The sequence below is a fragment of the Panthera tigris genome, chromosome B1, assembly GCF_018350195.1.
Source record: "Panthera tigris isolate Pti1 chromosome B1, P.tigris_Pti1_mat1.1, whole genome shotgun sequence".
Taxonomy (NCBI): Eukaryota; Metazoa; Chordata; class Mammalia; order Carnivora; family Felidae; genus Panthera; species Panthera tigris.
In genome coordinates this window covers 53627859-53653364 of record NC_056663.1, presented here as the reverse complement: position 1 = coordinate 53653364, position 25506 = coordinate 53627859, and the positions used below count along the sequence as shown (strand labels likewise).

At 35.7% G+C, this 25506-nt stretch overlaps 1 protein-coding gene across 2 annotated transcripts in view; it reads right to left on the bottom strand.

The window, feature by feature from the left end:
- Positions 1-25506, bottom strand: part of GLRA3 (glycine receptor alpha 3) — a 192592-nt gene that overhangs the window by 147117 nt on the left and 19969 nt on the right. For both annotated transcript variants that reach the window (XM_007097140.3, XM_015544207.2), the window contains exon 2: positions 4728-4855. In XM_007097140.3, coding sequence (XP_007097202.2) covers positions 4728-4855 — 128 coding nt within the window. The remainder of the gene's footprint in view (positions 1-4727; positions 4856-25506) is intronic.

Genomic DNA, 25506 nt, shown 5'->3' with positions numbered 1-25506 from the left:
GTGAATACACTGAAGTAGACTAAAATAAAATGATGGAAGTGAGATAGAATTTGAAAAAATTTATACAAATGTAAAATATATATTTAAAAAATTAAAAAATATATTTTAATAAAAATTGAAAATAAAAATGAATTTTTTCTATTTCTGTATTCAAGAAAAAGAAAAGTAGTGTAAAATAGAAAAAAAGAAGAAAGAATATTGAATAGATGGACCTGCTAACAGATTGAAATAGGACTGAAATTACCTCATTTTCCCCTAGAAGTCAGACTATGTAGCGCTTTATAGTCTTTAAACTAGGCAGTGAGACTTGTGCTCTTGAAGAGCAAGGTTGGTCCAGTTCGGCAGGGCTCAGTGTAACTGCTCCATTCTCCACTAGATGGCACTGCTAGCCTACTGGGTTGGATTGTTGCGGTGCTCATAGGTGCGTATGCACATGTGCAGGAGCAGTGAAAATGGCATCACCCAGCTACCCAGTCTCTAGTATAGGGACTCTCTTCTCCCAGATCAGCAATTGCACAACCGTCCTCTGTCTTCAGCTTTCGTCCACTCCCAGCTTTTTCACTCTCCGTGACCAGGCCCCAGGCAGTACCTCTCTCCCAAGTTTTGTCTCAGATGTGGCTGTTTTCCCTGGCCCCTTACTTCTGAAGGACTGCGGCTTTGGCCCATTCCACCCCTCTGCGGGAGGGTCTCACCAAGTAATGGCCGAATGAGTAATGGCCAAATGAGCAATGGCTGAATGTTGGGTGCACCCAGGAACGCTTGCTGGACCCTGCTGCTGCCGGTGCCCCGAGACTGCAGCCAGGTGCCAGCCTGTCCCAGCAAAAGTTCACGAGATAGTGTAACAGAAGCTTTTCAGGGATTATGGAAAATCACAACACTCATGTAGCGCCAGGCTTCACCCTTAACGACCTTGCTCCAGCACCAGCAAATGTGGCCGTTTTCTGGGGTCTGCTGGGATCAGGTGGCTTCAACAGTCTCTACCAAATGTCCTTCCAGCAGTAGAACTGCTTTTCCCCGTGTGGCCCAAGAACCTCCTAGACCCCACTCTGTTCCTGGGGATTTGCCCTTCCCACCAGAGCATCACCAGTTATCGAGCTGCGGAGTTGCAGACTTTGTGCTCCCCTGTTTACAGTCTTAATGGAATTTAAACCTTCTCCTTTCTCCTTTCTCCCTTTTTGGTTTAATCCCTACAGCTGTTTCCAATTTTCCACTTCTCTCCAGCTGCTTTTGGGGAGGAGTGTTTTTCCCGTATTCTCCCCCACCGACCTACTCTCTGTCCTCTCTCTGCCTGGAAAAGCGGCTCCCTGTCTGCCACCAGCTTCTCTCTTCCCAAGTTCCCCTCTCCACCCCATGTACCTGCTGAATTCTGTGGTTCAGGTTGTGCAGATTGTTGTGTTAATCCTCCAATCAGTTCTCTAGGTGTGTAGGATGGTTTAGTGTTGGTCTGGCTGTATTTCATGGACGTGACACCCAAATAACTTCCATGCTGTTCCGCCATCTTGTCTCCTTCCCCGTCATTTTATATTTTTAAATAGTTGTTCTCCACTATGGCCCACAAGATAAATTCCCTTTTGATGTATATATACTCATGAAAACAATCACAAATTTGAAATCAATATTCCAGAAATAAATTTCCTTCATGCATTTAACCTGAAATAATTCATATTATTTTTAAATGTTCATATTTTGAAAGGTGAAAATCCTATCACATTATTATTATAATTTGCACTTCACTGATTGCTAATGAGGTTGAACATTCTTATTTAGTCTCTGTAAATTGTCTGCGAAGGTCAATATTAAGATTTTGTTTTTCTCTTACAAAATGTGTAACTCCATGAGAGGTTAAATACCCCTGTGAGGTGTTTCCAATGCTTGTGTATTTTGAAAACACTTGCCTATTGTCTGAGTAATTATCAAAGTAAATTATTTTCTAGATTTATTTTTTATCAACATTTTAATCTTTGAAGATGTGAGGACTCACTAAATCATTCAAGTTATTGTAATACATTATTATATCTACTTTGGCAAATTCCCATCCCTATTCTTTTAAAAAAATATTTAATTTTACTTAATTATTAAACAAAAAACTAGTGGTAAAAAAAAAAAAAAAAAAAAAAAAAAAAAACTAGTGGAGTATCACATATCACACTACTGATGGTCATGCCCTTAAAATATTACAGTATTAATTCCTTGTCTTTGACAAACTTAGAGGCAAAATATATATATAATAACCACTTTAAGTTAGTTTGATTAGCCAAATAAATTCTTAAAAAAAATAGACAAAGGGGAAAAAATCAATATGGCAGGGTTGTGGGGGATGGTGTAGTTTTAGTCTTGTGAGATACTACACAGAAAAACTGAGTTAAATATTACCAGAACAGTTTCTTCACTTCATACTTCTGTCTGATGAACTTTTCTTTTTAAATTTTTTTTTTTAACATTTATCTATTATTGAGAGACAGAGCATGAGGAGGGGGAGAGGCAGAGAGAGGAGGAGACACAGAATCTGAAGCAGGCTCCAGACTCCGAACTGTCAGCACAGAGCCCAACACGGGGCTCGAACTCACGAACTGTGAGATCATGACCTGAGCTGAAGTCGGACACTAAACCGACTGAGCCACCCAGGCAGCCCAGATGAACTTTTCTTAAGGAGGCATGGTGGGTGCCTAGGTACCTGACAATAGAGGGACTGATACAATCGTCTTCTGATATGTCTTGTATTTAGTTTGTTAGGACATATATACCTAAAAAATATTTAAATATATTTTATTTATATTTCAGTATTAAGCAACAAAATGATGGTCAAAGGATTATGATGTTATTTTATTCAACAAAAAGAAACTGTCGAATGTGCTGAATTTGGGGAGGAAGCTGTGAGCGTTCCCTAGAGACAACAACGTCTGAATGGAAAAACAAGAGTGTTAGCTAAGAACTAATTCATTATCATTTTTTAAAAACTGACATTATGGTAATCATAGAAGCGTCCACTTGCTTTTCTGATATTCAGAGTGTAAGACATTCGATTCTCTGTCTCCCTTTCTCTCTGCCCCTCTCATGTTCTCTCTCTCTCAAAAATAAGTAAATAGACATTAAAAACCAAATCTCCTCACCTCTAAGCTGGTTGGGTTATCAGCTAGTTTTTAGAAATGTATTTTCATTTTTTAAAAAAATCACTACTTTTTTTAAGCAAAACCAAATCTTTTCAGTCCTTTCCTAGTCTCACACATTAATAGTAATATTAATCACATTGAAGATGGTTTAAAATTTCCTTTGTCTGTTAAGTGATTGAAATGATAAAATGAAAGTAAATTTTCCAAGAGAGCAGCAAAGGCACTGGGACCACTATTGTGCAGTTAGTAACTTACCTATATTTTTAGTAAGACCTCCATTGAGTGTTTATGTGGTTTTTAAAATATTCACAGACATTTAAAAATAGAACACATTTTTCTCTTTAGTTTTCAGTGAAAACAAAGCAATACTTTGAACCACTGAATGGAATCACCATAATGAATCTACTAATTGCTGATTATGTTTCTTGCTGTTTACTAATATGACAACTGCATATATTTCAAGGTCAATTCAAAGTTAGTTCTCAACCTAATGTCAAGGTTACTGCTGTTCCGCAATTTGTAAAAGATCCTCATGATGCTGAAATCTCTTGTTTCATTTATATATGATATCTCTTAAGCTGTACTATTTCCTCACGGCTTTACATTTAGTGTTCTTCTCGTGCAGTTAAGAATATTTATGGTCAACATGCTTAAATCAAGAAATACAATCCACAATATAAATGTCAAAATAATTTTGAAATTGAAGCAATTCATAGTTTTTTACTTATAAATTATCAACAAATTTTACTCCTATATTTTTCTCCTACTACCCATTCTTGGTATTTATCAGTCCTCCGTAAATAATTCTTAAATCAGTGCTAAACAATTCCTTTTTTTCCCCCATAAGAACAAATTCAGAAAAAAAAAAATCAATTAGATTATATTGTATTTCTTTTCACCTTTAAGAATAAAAATAGCTTAACTGAATCTCATGGAAATGGTATGTATTATTATTTGGATTATTTTATTTATTGAATAGAATATTATTCAATATATATTAAATAAATACAGACATAGAAGTAGTTTTCTAATCTTTTACCCTAGGACCTTTGTGGTTCTGGATAATCCACATATGACATGTATAAATATGCTCCTTTTCACTATATTAAACAGAAGAATAAAGGTGGGTATTCTTAAACTGATAATTACACTCTTTCTTATACATTTAAGTAAAAAATTTTGTAGAGGGAATGATTTTTGAAATGTTATCAGTGGCTTTTAGTTATCCAGACTCTTTACCCAGTACATAAATTCAACAACCGTTTGATTCTCCACAATATAAAAGAGTCTTGCTGTGGGGAATTTAAAATATGGTTTATTGCCAGCTCTAAAGAAGATTCTATTCCAGTGAGTGGAATGTATATATATATTTTTTTCCTAAAATGAATCATCATGACAATAATTACCATAACAAAGAAGGAAAAACAAACACTATTGGTTCAAAGAAGCCGAATTCTGAGAAAAATTAATATAAGAATAGATTTTTTCTTTCAAAACATATCTTTGCATAATTACTGAAAATAAGCATTAGAATTTTTGGTGGAATCAGTCTGAAAATTTATTTTGTTTAATAATATTCAAAACACATTTCAAATATAGTAGTAAGTAGATAATTACCTTTAAAATTGGGTCTGATTCTTGCATCATACCCTGATGTCCTCCCCATTAATTTATCCAGAAAGTCAGAAGGTGACATTGGAGCACTTCGAGATCTTGCACTGTCTGTTTCCTTTGTTGCAACCAAGCTATAAATGAGAACATTCAGAGTTTACAGAAAATGACAAGCAAAAGTTTTCCTAATAGTTGTCCCTATAAATAGAGAATTAAAAAAATGGAAAGCAAAAGTACCTTTTAAAACAAAAAGAAAAACTTTTATATATTTTATATAGTATGTATACTATATACTATAAGGTGAATATTAGCATAATGACAGATAGGTCTTTATAGACCTATAGACCCATAGACAGATCTACAGTCAAGTATTTATAAGGTTTCACATGTATTCAGCCCAAAAGGTCAGTGGTGACATTATTTTAAGTCTGGAAACAAACCCGCTGCCAAATTATTAGGCTTTCAAAATTTGTGTTACCCAAGTTTGACTTCTAACTGTAATTTTTAGTTAAATGTGTGCTTAGTGGGGCGCCTGGGTAGCTCAGTCCCTTGAGCGACCGACTTTGGCTCAGGTTATGATCTCACATTGGGTGGGTGCGAGCCCCGCATCCAGCTCTGTGCTGACAGCTTGGAGCCTGGAGCCTGCTTTGGATTCTGTCTCCCTCTCTACCCTTCCCCCCACTTGTGTGTGCGTGCATGCGCTCTCTCTCTCAAAAATAAAAATAAACATAAAAAATATTTTTTTTAAAAAGTATCCTTAGTGAGTCAGGCATAAGAAAAAAATGAAAGTTCAGCTGTGAAGTACAATTCTTACTGCTTTTACTGAGGGGATAAACATCACCTTTCAAGTTTTGTAAATTCTTCTCAATGGTAATAAAACGTCTGTCCTACAGACTAAACAATGATGCTCTTTTCTTCAATTAGATGCTTCCTATATTAGTAACATACCCAGTTAAATTCATTCTGCTTTCATCTTGTGTCATTCCTCTACAGTACATTTTGTTCAGATCTAAAATCTGTGCACTAAGATTGAGAAATTACCATAAATGTGGTCAGTGCACCTGGCTATTACACAATGAGAACGTGTGTCTGGGCAAAGTAAAGAGCTACTGCACTTTTTTTCATTAAATTTTTTTTTGTTGTTTGTTTTATGCAGCTGCTCATCCTAGACGCTCACACATGTCACTGCACCCCATCCAGCCCCTCATTTACCTAGGCTGGTCCCCGGAAAGCCTGGGCCTGCTTGCTAAGATCAAATGATTCTTTTCATCCACGGCGCTTTGCTCAGGGAAGTGAGACAGACTTCCTGAGCACACATGTGTTTGAAACTGATATATTTAAGCTGATGTTACTTCCCAGAGATTGTCAGTCATCATATCCTCCCGGCTCTGTCACTCAACTCAGAGCATCACCGGACCCTGAACCTTTGTGGTCACAGCTTGATCTCAGCAGTATCAAGTTCCTCCTGCCAGAATTTTTAATAACTAGTGAAAATGGGTCTTACAGCCATCACTGTTAAATTGTGTACCACAGACATAGGCGCAATTTTAAAATCCAATATCAATCGTAATGTGACAGTGACATTTCTGAAAGTGTAGGATCACCGCTAACAGCATCCATGAACTACTGTGCAGTTCACAAGGTTCTATCTAGTTCTGGACATTCAAAGTCACTTATCTGCCCAGTGGCTCTCTCTCTCTGTCTTTCGTGCTTTTTCCAGGGGCAGAAGTTTCTCCTATCTCTATTTTTTGGCTCCAGATTACTTTATGACCCTTTATCTCTGATTATTACTGGGCAGTTGAACTCCCTGCCACCATAATCTCTGGAAAGCTTATTTTAAGGTAATGTAATAATAATAATAATAATAAACATCATAATAATAATATCATAAAGAACCACTACATTCTCAGTAACTCTAGAACTTTCTCTACCACCTGGTTTTAAGTAACTTTCACCTGTAATCTTAAGCAGCATTTGCTCATTTTCCCTGGCCCAAGAACATAGGGCAGAAAGGCATTGCCAGAGTTCTCAGAACTACAGTTTGCTTCTTCTAAACCATTCCCTGTATTTCTTTTGCAAAATCCTCCCTTCAGTTATCAGCAAATGAACTTCGACATTCTCCTACCAACAAATACACCAATTTACCTGGATCTGAACCAATAATACAATGCCCTTCACCTTTAAAAATAAATAGAATACTAGGTATGCGAGACTGACAACCATCAGATTTTGCACTGCATGGAAGAGATCATTCTAGATTATGCAATGATGTGTATCCTTGTAAGAGAGAGGCAGAGGTGTATTTGGTTGTAGACAGAAGAGGGAACACAATGTGACCATACAGGTACAAGCAGAGATTAGAGTGATGTGACCACAGCCAAGGAATGCCAGCAGTCAATAGAAGCTGCAAAAGGAAGAAACAGATTCTCCCCTAGGGCCTCTGGAGGGTGCTTGGTCCTACTCACACCTTGTTTTGGGCCCAGTGAACTGACTTCAGGCTTCTGGCCTCCAGAACCAGGGAAGAATAAGTTGCTGTTATTGGTGGTAATTTGTTGTAGCAGTCAGAGAAAACTCGCAGTGTTTTCCCAGTGAGTTTTGCATTAAGTTATTCCACTTCCCAACTCCAGAGTTACTCTTTTCTTCTTCTTCTTTTTTTTTTAATCTCTGTCTCTTCATTGGTATATCCTGTATTTGGGGAGATATTATTGTCATACTTCCTTTTTAGTTCGTTGAACATGGTTCCCTTTAGTTTTTAGTAAAGGAGTTAAAATAGCTGATTTCTTTGAACATGGTTTCCTTTAGTTTTTATTAAAGTATTTAAAATAGTTGATTTAAAGTCTTTGTCCAGTAATTCCACTGTCATTGCTTTCTTCAAGCAGATTCTACCGCTTGCCTTTTTTTCCCTGTGCGTGAGCCACACTTTTTTTTCTTTCAATGTTTCATAATATTGTCACTGAAAACTGGACATTTTAGATGATATAACATGGCAACTCGGTAAATTATATTATCCCTCCTCCCTAAGGTTTATTATTGTTGCTGGTTTCTGTTTTGTTTTTTAATTGGCTTTTCTGAACTAATTCTGTAAAGTCTACCTGAGTGGTTTAGGGATCACCTAATAAGTAGACAAGGATTTTCCTAAATTCCTAAAACCAATATATTTCCCAGAATTCTCTGGGAGTCCTATGTTTATGGGGCCACACCTTCAACACTGAGTCAGGCAATTGACAACTCTGTGTTAGCCTTTATTTCTCATTTGCACAGGTTTTAACAGCCAGCCAGGGTGGAGAGCTTAAGGTTTTCTCAGGTCTTTCCCAATCATGCACACAACTCTCTGTGTATCAGTTTGCTAGGGCTATCTTAACAAGGCTCCCTGGACTAAGTACCTTAAACAATAGCAATTAATTTTCTCATAGTTCTTGGAGCTAGAGGTCCTAGATCAAGTTGTTGGCAGGGTTCATCTTCTTTGAAGGTCTCTCTCCATCGCTTGCACGTGGCCATCTTCTCTCTGTTTCTTCCTCTCCTATGTGTTTGTGTCAAAATCTCCTCTTCTTGGAAGATCACCAGTGATAGATTGGGGCCCCATATGACCTCGTTTTATCTTAATTATCTTTAATTAAAGTCACATTCTGAGACATTGGGAGTTAGTATTTCAACATAAGAATTTTGAAAGGATGCAATTAAGTCCATGACACTAGGCATGCTCACAACCCCATACAGATGCGTGGTCTTCTAGATACCCAGAAATATGTGAGCTTTTCCAAACCCCTATGGGCATATCATTTCATTGCTTTTTCTTTTAGGCTTTTTGGTCAATCTGTTGTTTGCCCCCACTGTTACTCACTACCTTGGGCACCTGTGAGGTTAAAACATTGCCTCTAAATTTATTTGACCAACATCCTGAGGAAAAAGACTTTTCATACTGAATGAGCTCCACATTAGGTCAAATAAAAGCAGTCTTGCAAGTGGTGTCTTCCATGGAGCCTCCAGACAGGTCAGATAATGACATTTGTCTAACAATGAGGCTTTAAAGGAATTCAGACTCCTTTCTGCCCACCCTGGTAGCTGCCAGGTTGTTGCTTTTTATTGCAGGCTGTTGGTTTATCATGCTACCATGGAGCTGAGAAAGGAGAACAAGAATAGGACAAGTTATAGCCACAAATCCCACTGTTCCTACCAAGATTCAGCTGTTTTTCTTGATTAAACTACTTCATGTGTTACTACAAATCTCTGATTAATTTACAGAGTTATGGAAAAGTTGATGGCCACATTTCTTGACAGTTTTCTCACTGCTTTTATGAAGAAGAGGATTTACAGAGGTCTGTAAAACAGAAATTTACTAACAACAAAATTATAGTGCATTTTTTTTTGTACAAAAATGTCCTTTCTCATGTCAAAATGCACTTAAAATATCTGTTAAATGTTGAGACAATGAATTTGAGTTCTCGCAATTTCTTAGGTGCAAAGCACAGTGCTAAGAACCTAAAACATAGAGAACGCAGATTTGCATCTTTAACATTATTCACAGTTCAGTAGAATACTCAGTCTGGGCCCATCTAAAGGTTACAGAGAATCCCTGGGAAGTATCAGTGAGCAGGAGCAAGGAAGTGAAGGTACAGTGAAGAGAATGATTGGCTGGCTCCCTTTTTCCTACCACTGAGAGCAAAATCTTCCTGTTTTGTACCAAGAATTCACATCAAACTCTGCAGAATGATGCCTATAAAAAATGGGAAAATTCTGAGCAGATAAATATTCCAGTTTTCTTTACTAGTTCTGTTTCTTGCAATGACACAAGAACCATCCAACTGCTTGTAGACAATTGATTTTATTTCTAAAAATTCACAATTATTTAAATGCTTATTGATTTATTTTTGAGAGGGATGGTGGGAGGGAGAAAGAGAGAGAGAGAGAGAGAGAGAGACAGAGAGACTCCCAAGCAGGTTCTGCCCTGTTGGCACAGAGCCCAACAGGAGGCTCAAACTCATGAACTGTGAGATCATGACCTGGGCTGAAATCAAGTCACCCAGGGGACTGAGCCACCCAGGTGCCCCTGAAAATTCACCATTTTGACTCAGAAGGAATGACTGCAAACAGAATTATGTGGAGTGACTGGCTGAAAAGCATCTCTACATCATGTATCCTTTCTTTTTCTGAAAGGGATAAAGGTTATACATATGGGAAGACTTCCCATCACTTATGATTCCTGCTCGGACATATTAATCCTAGGACTTTCTTCCAATTACAGTAATATCTGAGACTTGCACCATGTGAACATTACTAGACTGTCTACAGAGAACTGTAGTCACTGAAGAGAGCTTATAGTAATAAACACAGCATGAAATTCCATATGACCAATCAGGAATCTTTCTCTAATTTTTAAATAGTCAACATCATCATCTGTATAAACATATTTTAAAACTTTTTTTTTTGAGTTGTTAAAACTTGGGACAGGAGGAGGCAGTGGGAAGAAATCTAAGATTAATCTATAATGGTTTTTTAGGTAAGAAACTATTTATTATCAAGTCTATTATTTTTGTCTAAATCTTCAAGTATCAATAAAACTGTCATATTTATAGCAAGTTACTAAGGTTATTAGCAAATTACTCATGATCAGTACTTTTGAAAGAAGCAGCTTTGAATTTTTAGAAGACTTTTTTGTTTTGTTTTGTTTTCTGCTATTTTATTTTATATTATTTTAATTTTTTTTTTAAATTTACATCCAAATTAGTTAGTATATAGTGCAACAGTGATTTCAGGAGTAGATTCCTTAATGCCCCTTACCCATTTAGCCCATCCCCCCTCCCACAACCCCTCCAGTAACCCTCCATTTATTCTCCATATTTATGAGTCTCTTCTGTTTTATCCCCCTCCCTGTTTTAATATTATTTTTGTTTCCCTTCCTTTATATTCATCTATTTTGTCTCTTAGAGTCCTCATATGAGTGAAGTCATATGATATTTGTCTATATCTGACAGACTAATTTCACTTAGCATAATACCCTCCAGTTCCATCCACGTAGTTGCAAATGGCAAGATTTCATTCTTTTTGATGGCCGAGTAATAGTCCATTGTATATATATCTCACATCTTCTTTATCTATTCATCCATTGATGGACATTTGGGCTCTTTCCATACTTTGGCTATTGTGGATAGTGCTGCTATAAACATGGGGGTGCATGTGTCCCTTCGAAACAGAACACCTGTATCCCGTGGATAAATGCCTAGTAGTGCAATTGCTGGGTCGTAGGGTAGTTCTATTTTTAGTTTTTTTGAGGAAGCTCCATACTGTTTTCCAGAGTGGCTGCACCAGCTTGCATTCCCATAGAAGACTTTTAATATGAACATCTCAAATCTGTTAATTTGCTTTCTTCCTGGACTTGGCTCTTCTTTTTTCTACTGCACTAAGTACTATATTTATTATCTTTACTATTTTCTACTTACTCTTACCTATTCTTAACTACTCTTAACTATTTCCTATCAACTCTTCTTTGAAACTGTGGGGGAAGTCATGTACATTCCCGTCAATGAACATTTGTTGGAATTAAGCATTTTATATATTCTTATTTTTATAAAGACATGCTAGTTACAAGTTCAAAGACTTCAATTTCTGAAACACTGGCAGAAATCTATTTTCTTAAGAATTGAAATCAAAATTCATCACAAAGATATCTCTTACCCTCCTCTTCTCTCCTCTTTGTCCTCTTCATTGAGACAAGAAAATAAAATGCATCCACTTCTGGAGGACAGAAATCACCATTAAAGATGGATGATTTTAAGATGAATTTAGTAAAGTTGTCAATACCTATTTACCTCTGCTAAATGCACCTTAAAATTGAGGGAAAATATGAAAGATGTAGCAGGGCAACATAAGGAGGGTTTGAAACGAGTCTTGGCACATAGGGCCACAAATCTCCATGCATCTATTTTTGGGAATTCATTTGTGCAGAAAGAAGTGTGACTTGTGGTGAATAAATCAGTACTCAGAGAGGGTTTTGGGTATAATAGAGAATCACAGTTTACTCTGTATTTTATAGCCCTGCAACCAGCCTTGTAGGGCTTCAATTCTTGGTGAAAAAAAAATTTCACAGTTATTATTCGGAACTTTGTGAGATTTAGAAATACAAGCAATTGATATTTGTTGCCCCCGTTTGAAAAACAAAACACAGGGGTGCCTGGGTGTCTCAGTTGGTTGAGCCGCCGACTTTGGCTCAGGTCATGATCTCACAGTTCAAGCGTTCAAGTCCTGTGTCAGGCTCTGTGCTGACAGTTCAGAGCCTGGAGCCTGCTTCAGATTCTGTGTCTCCCTCTGTCTCTGCCTCTCCCCCACTTGCATTCTGTCTCTCTTTCTCTCCCCAAAATAAATAAACATTAAAAAAAGAAAAAAGAAAAACAAAACACAGTATGGAAGAGATGAACATTCTTGCCATTTCCTTATGGCTTCATTCTTGTTATGAGAACTAAAGAGAACTGGAACATCAGGGATATGTGAAGTTTTGAGTATTTCACATGAAAGCATTCTGCCTTAGAAAAGGAATAATTTTTTTTTTCCACGAAGACACGTGCAGTGAAGCAGGCTTTAAGCTGATAGTTTGATGATACTAATTATTTAAAAAGGAGACCATATTGGAGGAATATAAAAGGACCTTTCTAGAATATCTCTGGAGACTCAGGAAAATAACTAAAAATTAACAAGGTACTAGGATCTTGATTCTTGCTACTGTGGGCAATGTGCCAGTCACATATGATTATCATTTTAAAGTGATCTCATTTCTGCACTCATATCTGCAGTTTGACAGGGCTTAGGCTATTTTAATTGATAATAAATAGGACAAATACCATAGTTGCTTCCTGATCTCTCAGGTACAGGATTCATATACATGATATCATTTAATTCTCATAACAATGTTGGTAGTTAGATATTGCGACCTATGTATTACAGATGAAGGAACTAAGGTATAGAGAGGTTTGCTGCCTAGCCATTTAAACACTAAATGTATGAGCCAATATTTTAAACAAGTGGAACTTTACACTGAAAACGACTAGACAAGTTTAAGACAAATCTGTGCACGGAGGAGCTAAAAACACAAGGGAAAATGACAGCTGTGACCTAAGATAAAGGAAACTCACAGAAGGGAGCCAAATATTTAGAGCTGCATTTCTCTCGGGGGTGGGAATCAATTTGAGTAGTAGATGAGGGGTTAGCGATCTATGTACAAGTTCTGAAAGCTTTGTGGATTTAGAGAGAGAAAAACTGGATTCCCAGACTCACCAAAGGGTGAGATCCTATGAGTTGCTTTAATATCTCAAAGAATTACAACTTTTGAGTAAGAATAAACCAGACACGTAGAAGCCTTAGTAGGAGACTGGGCATAGCTTAAATCATCTCAATTTCTGACACTAGAATAAAATAATCACAGATGGCTGGCAAATCAGATCTCTAATAAGAGCAAAGATAAATTGAACTTCTATTCCCACACACACTTATTCTTTTTTCAGTTTTTTTTCAAACTTGGTTAATGGCAACTCCATCTTGCCATTTGTCCGGAGGAAAATCTTTTGTAACCCTTGATGCCACTCTTTATTTCACATATCATATTGATCCACTTGGCTCTACCTTCTAACTTAGATCTATAATCCAACTGCTTCTCACCATGTTCTCTTCAATGTCTCTGGTACAACCTGCTTTTGCCTGGAATGCTCATTGGTCATCTCTTCAACTAATTAATTCTGATCTAGGTTTTAGCATCATTTTCTCAAGAAACCTTAACTATTCTCTCTGATTTTGTAAAACCCTGCTAAAATATGTCCCGCATTTATGTTTCTCATTAGTAGCACTTACTACAATTGCAATAGTCATTTTAATAAAACTAATCAATGTCTACCTCTTCCTTTGTAGGAGCTACTACTTAAGCAAATCATGACTGTCCTGATTGTTTCAATAGACCCAGAAGAAATCCAGAGCATCCAGAATAACAACTGAATAAATATTTTTGAAACAAATTAACTACATATAGTGATGCAGACGTCAAACATCAGACTATGGCTCTCCAAGTCTAGCAGTAATCAGGCTTCAAGTGTATGTTTAATACTAAAGAAGGCCCAATTTTCTCTCCTTCTGTCCTTCTATCCAAGTTAGGAATAGTGCTAATAAATAATCAAGGGCAATCACTGAACAAGTGTTTAGAAATAAGAAAAAAATCAAGACATAGAAATCTGCAAGGGAAACTGAAATCATCGAATCATGAAAATCGTCCCTTAAAAGTGGAATTGGAGAGCTGTAAATTGGAATGTCAAGGGTGACCTTTTAACCAAGCCTAGTATTGGAGTGTCTATATTCAGTGTATATATAAATCAGTGTTTTTTTAGGGTCTATGGTGTCTATGTCCCATGCTTGCCAGTGGTTAGTGATAATTACATATTGATTGTATGTTTGCATATGAAGGGTTAATATAGGGTTGTAGGCAAGGGATGCGAAGAAGGAGGACACCATTCAATAGTAAACATAGAGACAGAGGATTAGATAGTGCAGTCATTTGAGATTTGTTAATTCTAATCTTTATATAATCTTTTTATCTACAAAGTTTGTGTTTTATCATAAAATCACTTATTTTTACTAAACACGTTGTAGAATATTGTGCTCAAAATGTATGGCAAATTGTTACAACTTCTGTGAAAACTTCTACTGTAATTTCTATATAAACTGTCTATTCTCATGAGTAATCCTTTACTTCTTTATAGTTTGGGCATTATTTATTTGGTATTTGGCATGGCTTATTTCAACAGAAAGGACTGAAAGGCCATAACACAGTTAATTAACTCACTGATTTGTAGTTTCTTAACGACTTATTTATTTTAAAGAAAACTAATTAAGTGTTTCAGATACATTGTAAATTACTTAGAATAGACTTAATAGTTTCTGTTATGTGTTCAGTGCACAAGATAATTAAATGGAAGTCATCATGGTACAAGAGTTGAGGTTCCAGATTGACAGCCAGGAGGCTTATATTTTTTTCCAGTTTTGTCATTAGCAAGTTGTTTTGCCTTGGGCAAGGCAAATATTCTTTTACCAGTATAAAAATGGATACATAAAGTGGCACACATTTTTCACAGATAAATTTAGTAAAACAAATGACACAATCTACATATATGTTTTGAAAAATGCCAAGTCCTTATGCCAGTGTTTGGATTTTGCATTTAATACCATGGCTCTTTTGGTCAGGGGTATTTTTTTAAGTGAAATGAAGAGAAATTCACTCAAGCTAATTCATGTAAACATATAACGGCCTTGGATTGTTATAATAGTATAACATGATACCCGAATAGAAAATACAGGCAAGTTCCAGGGAAGAGCGAGCAGCATAAAAGAAAAAGATATGATTGACCCATCCCAATTCATAGATTCAACTTACGGTTGGGACCACATCAACTAGAGAGGTTCAAAGTCACCTTGCAAATATTTAGTTGTAAGGGACTTAATTGACACACTAGTTCATTGCTTAAATAATAAATAACTTCTCATTCAGAACATTAAGTCTTTTAGAACTCATTTACTGAGTAAATATATAAAAGCAATTTTTGATTTATATCATTTCCTGCTCAGTAGTTTGGTTTCAGTTTTGTTATTCTAGCCACATTTTAAATAATTCAAAAGAAGTATAATCAACTTGTGTAAAATTCAGTGAAAAGAAGTATATCAATTTTTATAAAAGTCAGTGAAAATTTTTAGGGAGGAGGACTGTTGAAATGGTAGTCCAGAATTTCACACAGGAAAAGACTGAGTGGATAGATACAAGAGAAAATATCTCAGAATTTGTTGTGTCATGGAAAGTGCAAGAGACTGAAAGAATGTTATTGTGTCTGGAATAGAGGCCAGACAAATTAATAACAAATGAGGCTGAAGAACTGTAGGTACCAGATCATGCATTGCCTTCTAGATCATACATGGACTTTTGTCCGAAGTCCTGTTTGTAAACAATTCAGTGGTCAAGGTGAGAGCCAAGGATGGTTTGAGTAATTTAAATGGCAGTAGGGTTGGAGAAAAGTAGAAGAATCTAAGAGATATCCACAAAATTTAGTGATGGTTTGGTACTGACTCTGAACAAAAGGAACATCTCAAGAATACCTGTGATGATTTTGAAAATACTTATTCAAATTTTTTTGACACTCCTCCCTTCCAAGGGTAGAGCCCAATTTTTCTCCTGTTGAATATTCACTATACAAAGTGACTTGATGATGGCACATGAATTTTGTACTTAAATCATGAAACATATTGCTATTTCCATCTAGCTCTCTTTTGAATCACCCACTTTTCTCCCTGCCACTCAAGTAGCTACATGGGAGAAACTGAGGGCTTCCATCAAGAAAATTTACCAAGTTCTCAGTTATTGGATTGAGCCACCTTGAAATCAGATTCTCTACCCCAGTCAAGCCTTCATATGACTGCAGCATGGCTAACATCTTTGACAGTAACCTAATAAAAGATCCTACTTAAGGGGCAACCTGGGTGGCGCAGTTGGTTAAGCACTGGACTTCAGCTCAAGTCATAATCTCACAGTTCACGGGTTTGAGCCCTGAGTCGGGCTTTGTGCCGACAGCTCAGATCCTGGAGCCTGCTTCAGATTCTTTGTCTCCCCCTCTCTCTGCCCCTTCTCACTCACATACTCTCTCTCTCTTTCTCTCAAAAATAAATAAACATTAAAAAAATTAAAAAAAAAAATCCTACTTAAGCTGTACTTAACCTGAATTTCTGAACTAGAGAAACTTTGGGGCTAATAAATATTTATTGCTGTTTTAAGCCACTACATTTTAGAATAATGTGTTATGTGGTAATTGATAAGTGATAATATTGAGTCCGTTTTCTGGATTGAGCAACTATATGTATGGACATATCATTCACTGATATAGGATAGAGTGAAAAGGGGGACTAGGTTTGAGAATTATAATAATGGGTTCAAATTTGGACCTGTTGAATTAGAGGATGTTTTGAAATATCAAAGGGAAACTTATCTACTCTGATAGGTTCTCTGTATTGAGAAACAAAAATTTGAAATGATATTTTACTGGATGGTTTCTTTGAAAATTTTTAATAAGCATAGTGGCTATCATACTGACCATTCCTTCTGCCTAGAAGAATCTTCTCTGGATAACCACATTTATTGCTCCCTATCACCTTCAAGCCCTCACTTAAATGACACCTTCTCAAAAGGTCTAATTGAATCACTTAACTAAAAATGTCTTCCTTCTCACATTTTCTCTTTTCTTTCTGCTTTACTTTTCTCTATAAAACTCCTTATTATCTAAAGTATTATTTATTTTACTTTATTTTGATATTTTTCTCTACTAGAAGATAACTTCATAAGATCAGGGATTTTGTTGTTTGCTGCTGCATTCATGACACTTGGAATATTGATTGGCAAATAGGAGATATTAAGTAAATATTTTTGGAAAAAAATGAATAAATAGTACTTGAAAAATATCACTAGAGTGATAAATAACATTCTTATTTATTTTTTTAAATTTTTTTGACATTTATTTAATTTTGAGAGACAGAGAGAGACAAAGCACGAGCAGGGTAGGGGCAGAGAGAGAGAGAGACAGAAGCATGCTCTGCTCTGAAGCAGGCTCCAGGCTCTGAGCTGTCAGCATAGAGCCTGACGCGGGGCTTGAACTCACGAATTGCAAGGATCATGACCTGAGCCGAAGTCAGATGCTTAACCCACTAAGCCACCCAGGTGCCCCAATACCATATTTTTAAATGAAGAAAATACTATGTGATCATTAAAAGAGGTTGATATGGAACTCAATAAACTTAAAAAAAATCATATTATAGTAATAATTATTTTTTATTTTCATAGAAGTTAGGTCTTGAAGATGGTAGTTCAAGTAAGGATATGTTTTCCCAATGATCCTATCTGACAAAGTCAATGATTCAACTCTTTCAACTTTAGTGTAGCTCCAGAGAGCAATAAAAGTACCCTTTATTTGATTTAGAATATCACTGTCTCTTTGGAAAGTAGAGCACATAGAGTCTTTGTCTGGATGATACTTCATAGTTCCTCTCAAAGTAAAAATGCCTTCCTTTAAAAGATTAGTTGAAAACTATGGCAAAGACTTTCCTGAAGTTTGTAGTTCATGTTCTTCTTCCATGTAAACAATTTTGATAAATCATTTTTTAATCTAGAGAGTTTAATGCTGTTATTTAGGCATTTACAATAATTAGGTTTAAAAATATAAATTAAATCTGTAGCTGTATACAAATATATCATTACATTAACAGCTGCATGCATAAGCCTTTCAGCAAAACTATGTTTAATTCCACCAAATGACAACAAAAGCAAGTTTTTAAGATCTAAGAATAAACTAAACAAAAAAAATCTTAAATTTCTATGGAAGGTAAAATAAGCAGATTGTCAAGATAAGACAAAAAAAGGTATTTGTTCCCCAAGATTTTATTTCATATATATAACATATATATGTATGTATGTATTAACTATATGTGCATATACATATGTATATATACATCTATATACATTATAAATTTTCATATAGACTTTTATATCTATCTATATAGACTCACCTATACATACAAAATGCATATTCTTGAACTCATTTAGTTGTACATATGCAGTAAAACCCACTTACCTAAACCTCTGGATGCAGTAGAAGGAATACTAATGAAGTCTGTAACCAAGGAGTTTAGTTTATGTTATGATAGAAGAAACACACAGTAAAGAAATAATCATGTAAGTAATAAAGATCATTAGAGGTTGTTCTATATTCTCAGAAGAAAATAGCCAAGATGATGAACTGATAGAGGCCATATTGGATGGATGGTCAGTAAAGACTTGCTAAGAAATTGAGATATAAGGTGAGTGTAGAGAAGAGTGAGGAGTGTTAGGTAGAGGTAAAGCTACTTCAAACTATGGTGTTGTGACAATCAACAATCTTTTGGCAAATGACATAAACTTGATCTCCTATTTCATAACATAAATATAAACAAATTTCAGATAAATTAAAGTTCTAAAGTATGTAAATAACTAAAATATTTTAAAATAGTTTAATAGTGTTTATTTCTGCTCCTTTGCAAAGTCCATTAAACTAATACCAAATGACAAAAGAGGTGTAGAGTGCAGCTAAAAGAAAACAGCAAAGGAGATATCAGCACACTAGAAATTCTTATAAGTTCTGGAAGATGAAAAGAGGAAATAATAGACTTGTAGGTGGAGGGGGAGAGAGAATTTTCAGAAAGGCTAAAAACAAGTGTCTTCAAAGTGAATGAGCTCATTGAATTCAAAAGAGGTTGAACTAATAGAGAACTATGTCTAGAGCCATTATTGTAAAATTACCAACTATTAAGAATTAATAGAAGACCCTGAAAGATTCTGAAAGAAAAAAGAAAACACAAAATGAGATCAGACTGCCTTTAGGCTTTTAAATGAGCATTTGTATATGTTATAAGACATCAAGAACAAGCCTTCAAAGTTCTGGGAAAAAATTATTTTTATTTCATATTTTTAATCCAGTATTCCAGCCAATATGTGAATCAAGTGAGCAGTAGTTAAATAGCCACAAAATAAGGAATCGAATAATCTACCTGTATTATTACTTTCTTGGGAAAATCATTGAGAATATACTGCAACAAAATGAGAGAGTAACCAAGAAACAGAAAACTAAAAGGAGCTGATACAACTTAGAAAGTAATAATGTGATTTCCTCAGATGAGATCTATGCAGAAGCCCTCAAAAAAACAAACAACATAGCTTTTATCAGAAGAGAGAATGCTAAGAAGACCATTTTGCTGTAGAGTGTAGTCAGGTTTTGAATATATCACATAGATGAAACCACTGGATTAAGAGTGTGAGGGGTAAGAAAAAAAAAAACAGTCTTTAAAGAAATGTTTAATGTAAGTAAAGACAAAAGAAGAAATTAGAAAATTGAGGGAAAACAAAATGTAAAACAATGAGGACCTAAAGATGTTATTTAGATGTATGGAAATAATTATCAGAAGAAGAAAAACACATAAACATTTAAAAATGGTTGCTCTCCAGAAAGACAGCTAAGTATGAGGAAGATGGTATTGAGAAATGCTGTGAACAGTATCAAAGCTCTCTGTGTCATACAATTTTTAAAAGTCATATTAAAATTCCACTTTGAAAAAATCTAAAGGATTAGAAATATACAAAAATTTATTAAAAAAATGTTGTAAGACAAAATGAGAGCCTAAAGGGAAAGACTAATGTATTTAGTACCCACATCCACTCTTTTTCTTTATTAAATATTTCTTGAAAATGTACAAGATGCCAAGCATCATTATAGGGGTTTTGGATTCAGCAACAAACAAAACAAACCAATATCCTTGATCTCAGTGAGTTTCCATTCCAGCAGAATGGGATGTGATAAACAAGAAATATACAGATTAGTAAAATGTCTGCTATTTTTTAAAAGTTTATTTATTTTTAAGAGAGAGAGAGAGAATCTCAGGAACAAGTGGGGGAGGGCCAGAGGGAGAGAGAGAGAGAATCCCAAGCAGGGTTCTCACTGACAGCACAGAGCCCAATGTGGAGCTTGAACTCATGAACCATGAGATCATGACCTGAGCCAAAACCAAGAGTCGAATGTTTAACTGACTGAGCCTTTCAGGTGTCCCTCTATTTTAGAAGAAAGAGAAATTTAGAGCACGGCAAAGGATGATCCAGAGTGATAAGATATAGGAGCCTGTTAAAATCTTAAATAAAGTATTTATTGTAAGTTTCATTGATAAGGTGATACTTTATCAAGGCATTAAAGTCAGGGAGTTGGCTACCTGAATATCTGAGGGAAGAGTATTTATTTAAACAGGGAGAGGAGCCAGTGCAAAGGCTCTAAGTCAGGAGAATAATTGATGTATTCACAGAACAAAAAGGAACTAGAACAGAGTTAGCAGGATAATAGTGACAAATTAGATCAAAGGGTTAGATGAAACACCAAATCATGTAAGGACACAAGAGCCTTTATATGGTATTTGGCTTTTAATCTGAGTGAAATTGATGATTTTAAGGCATTGAGTAGACACATGGCATGGCTTGCCTTTCTTTTATAAAGAATCACTGTGCATGACTAACTTGTTCAATATATACTGGGGTGGGGTCAGGATGATTGACTGAAACTAGTTAGATCATTGTTACAGACCAGGTGATGGTGGCTCAGACCAAGCTGTCACACTGGAGGTGATGAGATGTGATCATATTTTGGATGCATTTTGAAGTTTGAGACAAGATGATTTTCTGATATGTTAGAGGGACAAAAGAGAGTAGTCAAGGATAAATCCACGTTTTTTTGGCCTAAGTAACTAGAAGGATAGATTTGATATTAACCAAAAAAATGGAATACTGTGAGTAGAGTAGGTTTGGGGCAAGAAACTGGAGATTGATTTGGGGCATGTGCTGTTTGAGATGTCTATTTGACATCCAAGATGCTAAGTAAGATGCAGTGAGTTTTATGCTCTAGAGTCTGAGAAAGGACATTTGTTTATTGGTTAAGGCACAAATTTAGAAAGTAGATAAATAGATGCGTTTAGGCCTTGAAACTAGAGCAGGTCACCAAGGAAGTAAGTAATACAGAAAAGAGAAGAGATGGAGGAGAAGATAAGAAAACAGCAAAGTTGAGTGGTAAGAACACCCTGGGGCATAGAAGGAAAACTGGTGGGGTGTGGTGTCCTGGAAGCCAGCTAGAGTAAGTATAACAAGGAGGAGGAAAGGACTAGTCATTAAATGCTTCTGGTTGGTCAAATAAAATGACGAGTGAGAATTAGCCATTTTATTTTGCTAAGTGGATGTCAACAGTGATTTTGACAAGTGCAATTTTTGGGAAATTAGTGCAGTGAAAATCTATTTGAACAGTTTAAGAGAGAATTACAGAGAAATTGTAGCAGTGAGCATGACACTAATGTGCAAATCATTGAAGTAATGCATCCATATTAAAAAAAAAATTATGAATGGACCTTTGCACATATTTGGTGGGAACAAATTGCTGCAGCCAAAACAATATGAAGGTTCCTTAAAAAATTAAAAATAGAATTACCATATGATCCAGTAATTCCACTGATGAGTTTTTAGCCTCCCAAAATAAAAACATTAATTCAAGAAGATATATGCACTCCTGTGTTTATTGCAGCATTATTTATAATAACCAAAATATGGAAGCAACCCAAATTTCCATCAATAAATGAATAAAGGAGATATTATATGGAATGGAATATTCCATTGGATGGAATGGAATGGAATATTACCCAGCCATAAAAAAGAATGAGATTTTGCCATTTGCTACAATATGTATGGACCTAGAGGGTATAAATCCGTGTGACATAAATCAAACAGAAACAGACAAATACCATTTGACTTCACTTACATGTGGAATGTAAGATACAAATGAACAAAGAAAAAAAGATGAGAAAACAAACAAGCAAAAAAAAAAAAAAACCCACAGGCTCTTAAATATAGAAAACAAACTGGTGTATGTCAGAGGGGAGGTGGGTGGGGAGATGGGTCAAACAGATAAAGAGGATCAAGAGTACATTTATCATGGGACACCTAGGTGGCTCAGTTGGTTAAGCATCTGACTCGATTTTGGCTCAGGTCATGATCTCACAGTTGGTGGGATGGAGCCCTGAATCTGGCTCTGCACTGACAGTGCAGAGCCTGCTTGGAATTCTCTCTCCTCTCTCTACCCCTCCCCTACTCATGCTCTCTCTGTCTCTTAAAACCTTTAAAAAAAGAGTACACTTATCATGATAAGCACTGAATAATGTGCATAAATGTTGAGTTATCACATTGTACACCTGAAACTGATATAACACTGTATGTTAATTGTACTTCAGTAAATAAATAAATAAAACACAGGAAAAAATTATGAATGACAAGGTGGCACCACAAGTTAAACAAGCAAATTAAATAGTAGCTAGCTAATAAGGCATTAATATCTTAATTATATAAAGGACTCCAATAAATTATTTAGAAAAAGGTAATCCAATTGAAGAATGAGCAAAGCATATAGATAAGTAATTCATAGAAAAAGAAATAGAAACATACATTTAGTATAAAAGAGGATGCTCAAACTCAGAAGCAATGTCCATTCAATTTTTTAATTTTTTATTGTTTTTTATTTATTTATGTAAATTCAACTTAGTTAACATACAGTGTGGGATTGGTTTCAGGAGTAGAACCCAGCGATTCATCACTTCCATATAACAACCAATGCTCATCCCAACAAGTGCCCTCCTTAACGTCCATTACCCATTTAGCCCATCCCCTCACCCACCTCCCTTCCAGCAACCCCCAGTTTGTACTCTGTATTGAAGAATCTCATATGGTTTGCTTCCCTCTCTGATTTTATCTAATTTTTCCTTCCCTTCCCCTATGATCATCTGTTTTGTTTCTTAAATTCCACATATGAGTGAATCATATATTTGTCTTTCCCTGAGTGACATTTCATTCAGCATAATACACTCTAGTTCCACCCATGTTGTAGCAAATGGCAGAATTTCATTCTTTTGGATCGCCAAATAATATTTCATTGTATATACCACATCTTTATTCATCAGTCGATGAACATTTGGGATCTGTCCATAATTTGGCTATTGGTAATAGTACTGATCTAAACATTGGGGTGCATGTGCCCCTTCGAATCATAACTCCTGTATCCTTTGGATAAATACCTAGTAGTGCAATTGCTGGGTCATAGGGTAGTTCTATTTTTAATTTTTTGCTTTCCACCTTTCCAGAGCGTCTGCACCAGTTTGCATTCCCACAAACAGTGCAAAAGGGTTCCTCTCTCTCCACATCTTCACCAACATCTGATGTTTCCTGAGTTGTTCATTTTAACCCTTCTGACAGGTGTGAGGTGATATGTCATTGTGGTTTTGATTTGTAGTTCTCCAATGATGAGTAATGTTGAGCATCTTTTCATGTATCTGTTAGCCATCTGGATGTCTTCTTTGGAGAAGGGTCTATTCATGTCTTTTGCCCATTTCTTGACTGGATTATTTGTTTTGTGGGTGTTCAATTGTATAAGTTATTTATAGATTTTGGATACTAGCCCTTTATCAGATATGTCATTTGTAAATATGTTCTCTCATTTTGTTGGTTGTCTTTTAGCCTTGTTGATTGCTTCCTTCACTGTGCAAAAACGTTTTATCTTGACGAGGTCCCAATTGTTCATTTTTGTTTTTATTTCTCTTGCCTGTGGAGACATGTCATGTAAGAAGTTGCTGTGGCATTGGTCAAAGAGGTTGCTGCCTGTTTTCTCCTCTAGGATTTTGATCATTTAGTGTCTCACATTTAGGTCTTCCATCCATTTTGAACTTATTTTTGTATATGGTGTCGAAAGTGGTCCAGTTTCATTCTTCTGTGTGTCACTGTCCAGTTTTTCCAGCACCATTTACTGAAGAGATTGTTTTTTTTTTCCATTGGATACTCTTTCCTATTTTGTTGAAGATTAGTTGGCCATACACTTGTGGGTCCATCTCTGGGTTCTCTATTCTGCTCCACTGATCTATGTATCCGTTTTTGTGTCAGTACCATGCTCTTTTGATGATTACAACCTTGTAATGCAGCTTGAAGTCAGGAATTGTGATGCCTCCAGCTTTGGTTTCCTTTTTAAACATTACTTTGTCTATTTGGGATATTTTCTGTCTCCATACAAATTTTAGAATTGTTGGTTCACTGGCATTATTTTGATAGGGATTGCATTGAATGTGTACATTGCTTTGAGTATTATTGACATTTGAACAACATTTGTTCTTCTAATCCATGAGCATGGAATGTTTCTGCATTCCTTTGTGTCTTCTTCAATATTTTCATAATCTTTCTATAGTTTTCAGCATATAGATCTTTCACTTCTTTGGTTAGGTTTATTCCTAAGTATCTTGTGGTTTTTGGTGCCATTTGTAAATGGGATCAATTCTTTGATTTCTCTTTTTGCTGTTTCATTATTGGTGTGTAGAAATGCAACCAATTTCTGTATGCTGATTTTATATCTTGTGACTTTACTGAATTCATGGAACAGTTCTAGCAGTTTTTGGTGAAGTTGTTCAAATTTTCCAATAGCGTGTATGTCATCAACAAAGGGTGGAAGTTTGACTTCTTGGCTGTCATTCAGAATAGAAGGAGAGAAAAAGAGTTTCCCAGGCAAACAAAAACTAAAGGAGTTCATGACCACTAAACCAGCCCTGCAAGAAATTTTAAGGGGGATTCTCTAAGTGGAGAAAAATAAAATGAAGCCCAGAGCAACAAAGACTACAAAGGACCAGATAACATCACCAGAAACAGCAACTCTACAGGTAACACAATGGCACTAAATTCATCTTTCAATAATCACTCTGAATGTAAATGGACTAAGTGTCCAATCAAAATACATAGGGTTTCAGAATAGATTTTTTAAAAAAAGATCCATCTATATGCTACCTACAAGAGACTCATTTTATACCTAAAGACCCCTGCACATTGAAAATGAGGGGATAGAGAACCATCTATCATGCTAATGGACATTAAAAGAAAGCTGGAGTAGCCATACTTAGATCAGACAAACTAATTTAAAACAAAGACTGTAACAAGAGATGAAGCATGGCATTATATCATAATTTAGGTTTCTATCCATCAAGAAGATCTAACAATTATAAATATTTATGCCCCAAACTTGGAATACCCAAATATATAAATCAATTAATAACAAACATAAAGAAAAACATCGATAATAATACAATAATAGAAGAGTACTTTAACACCCCATTTACATCAATGGACAGATCACGTAAG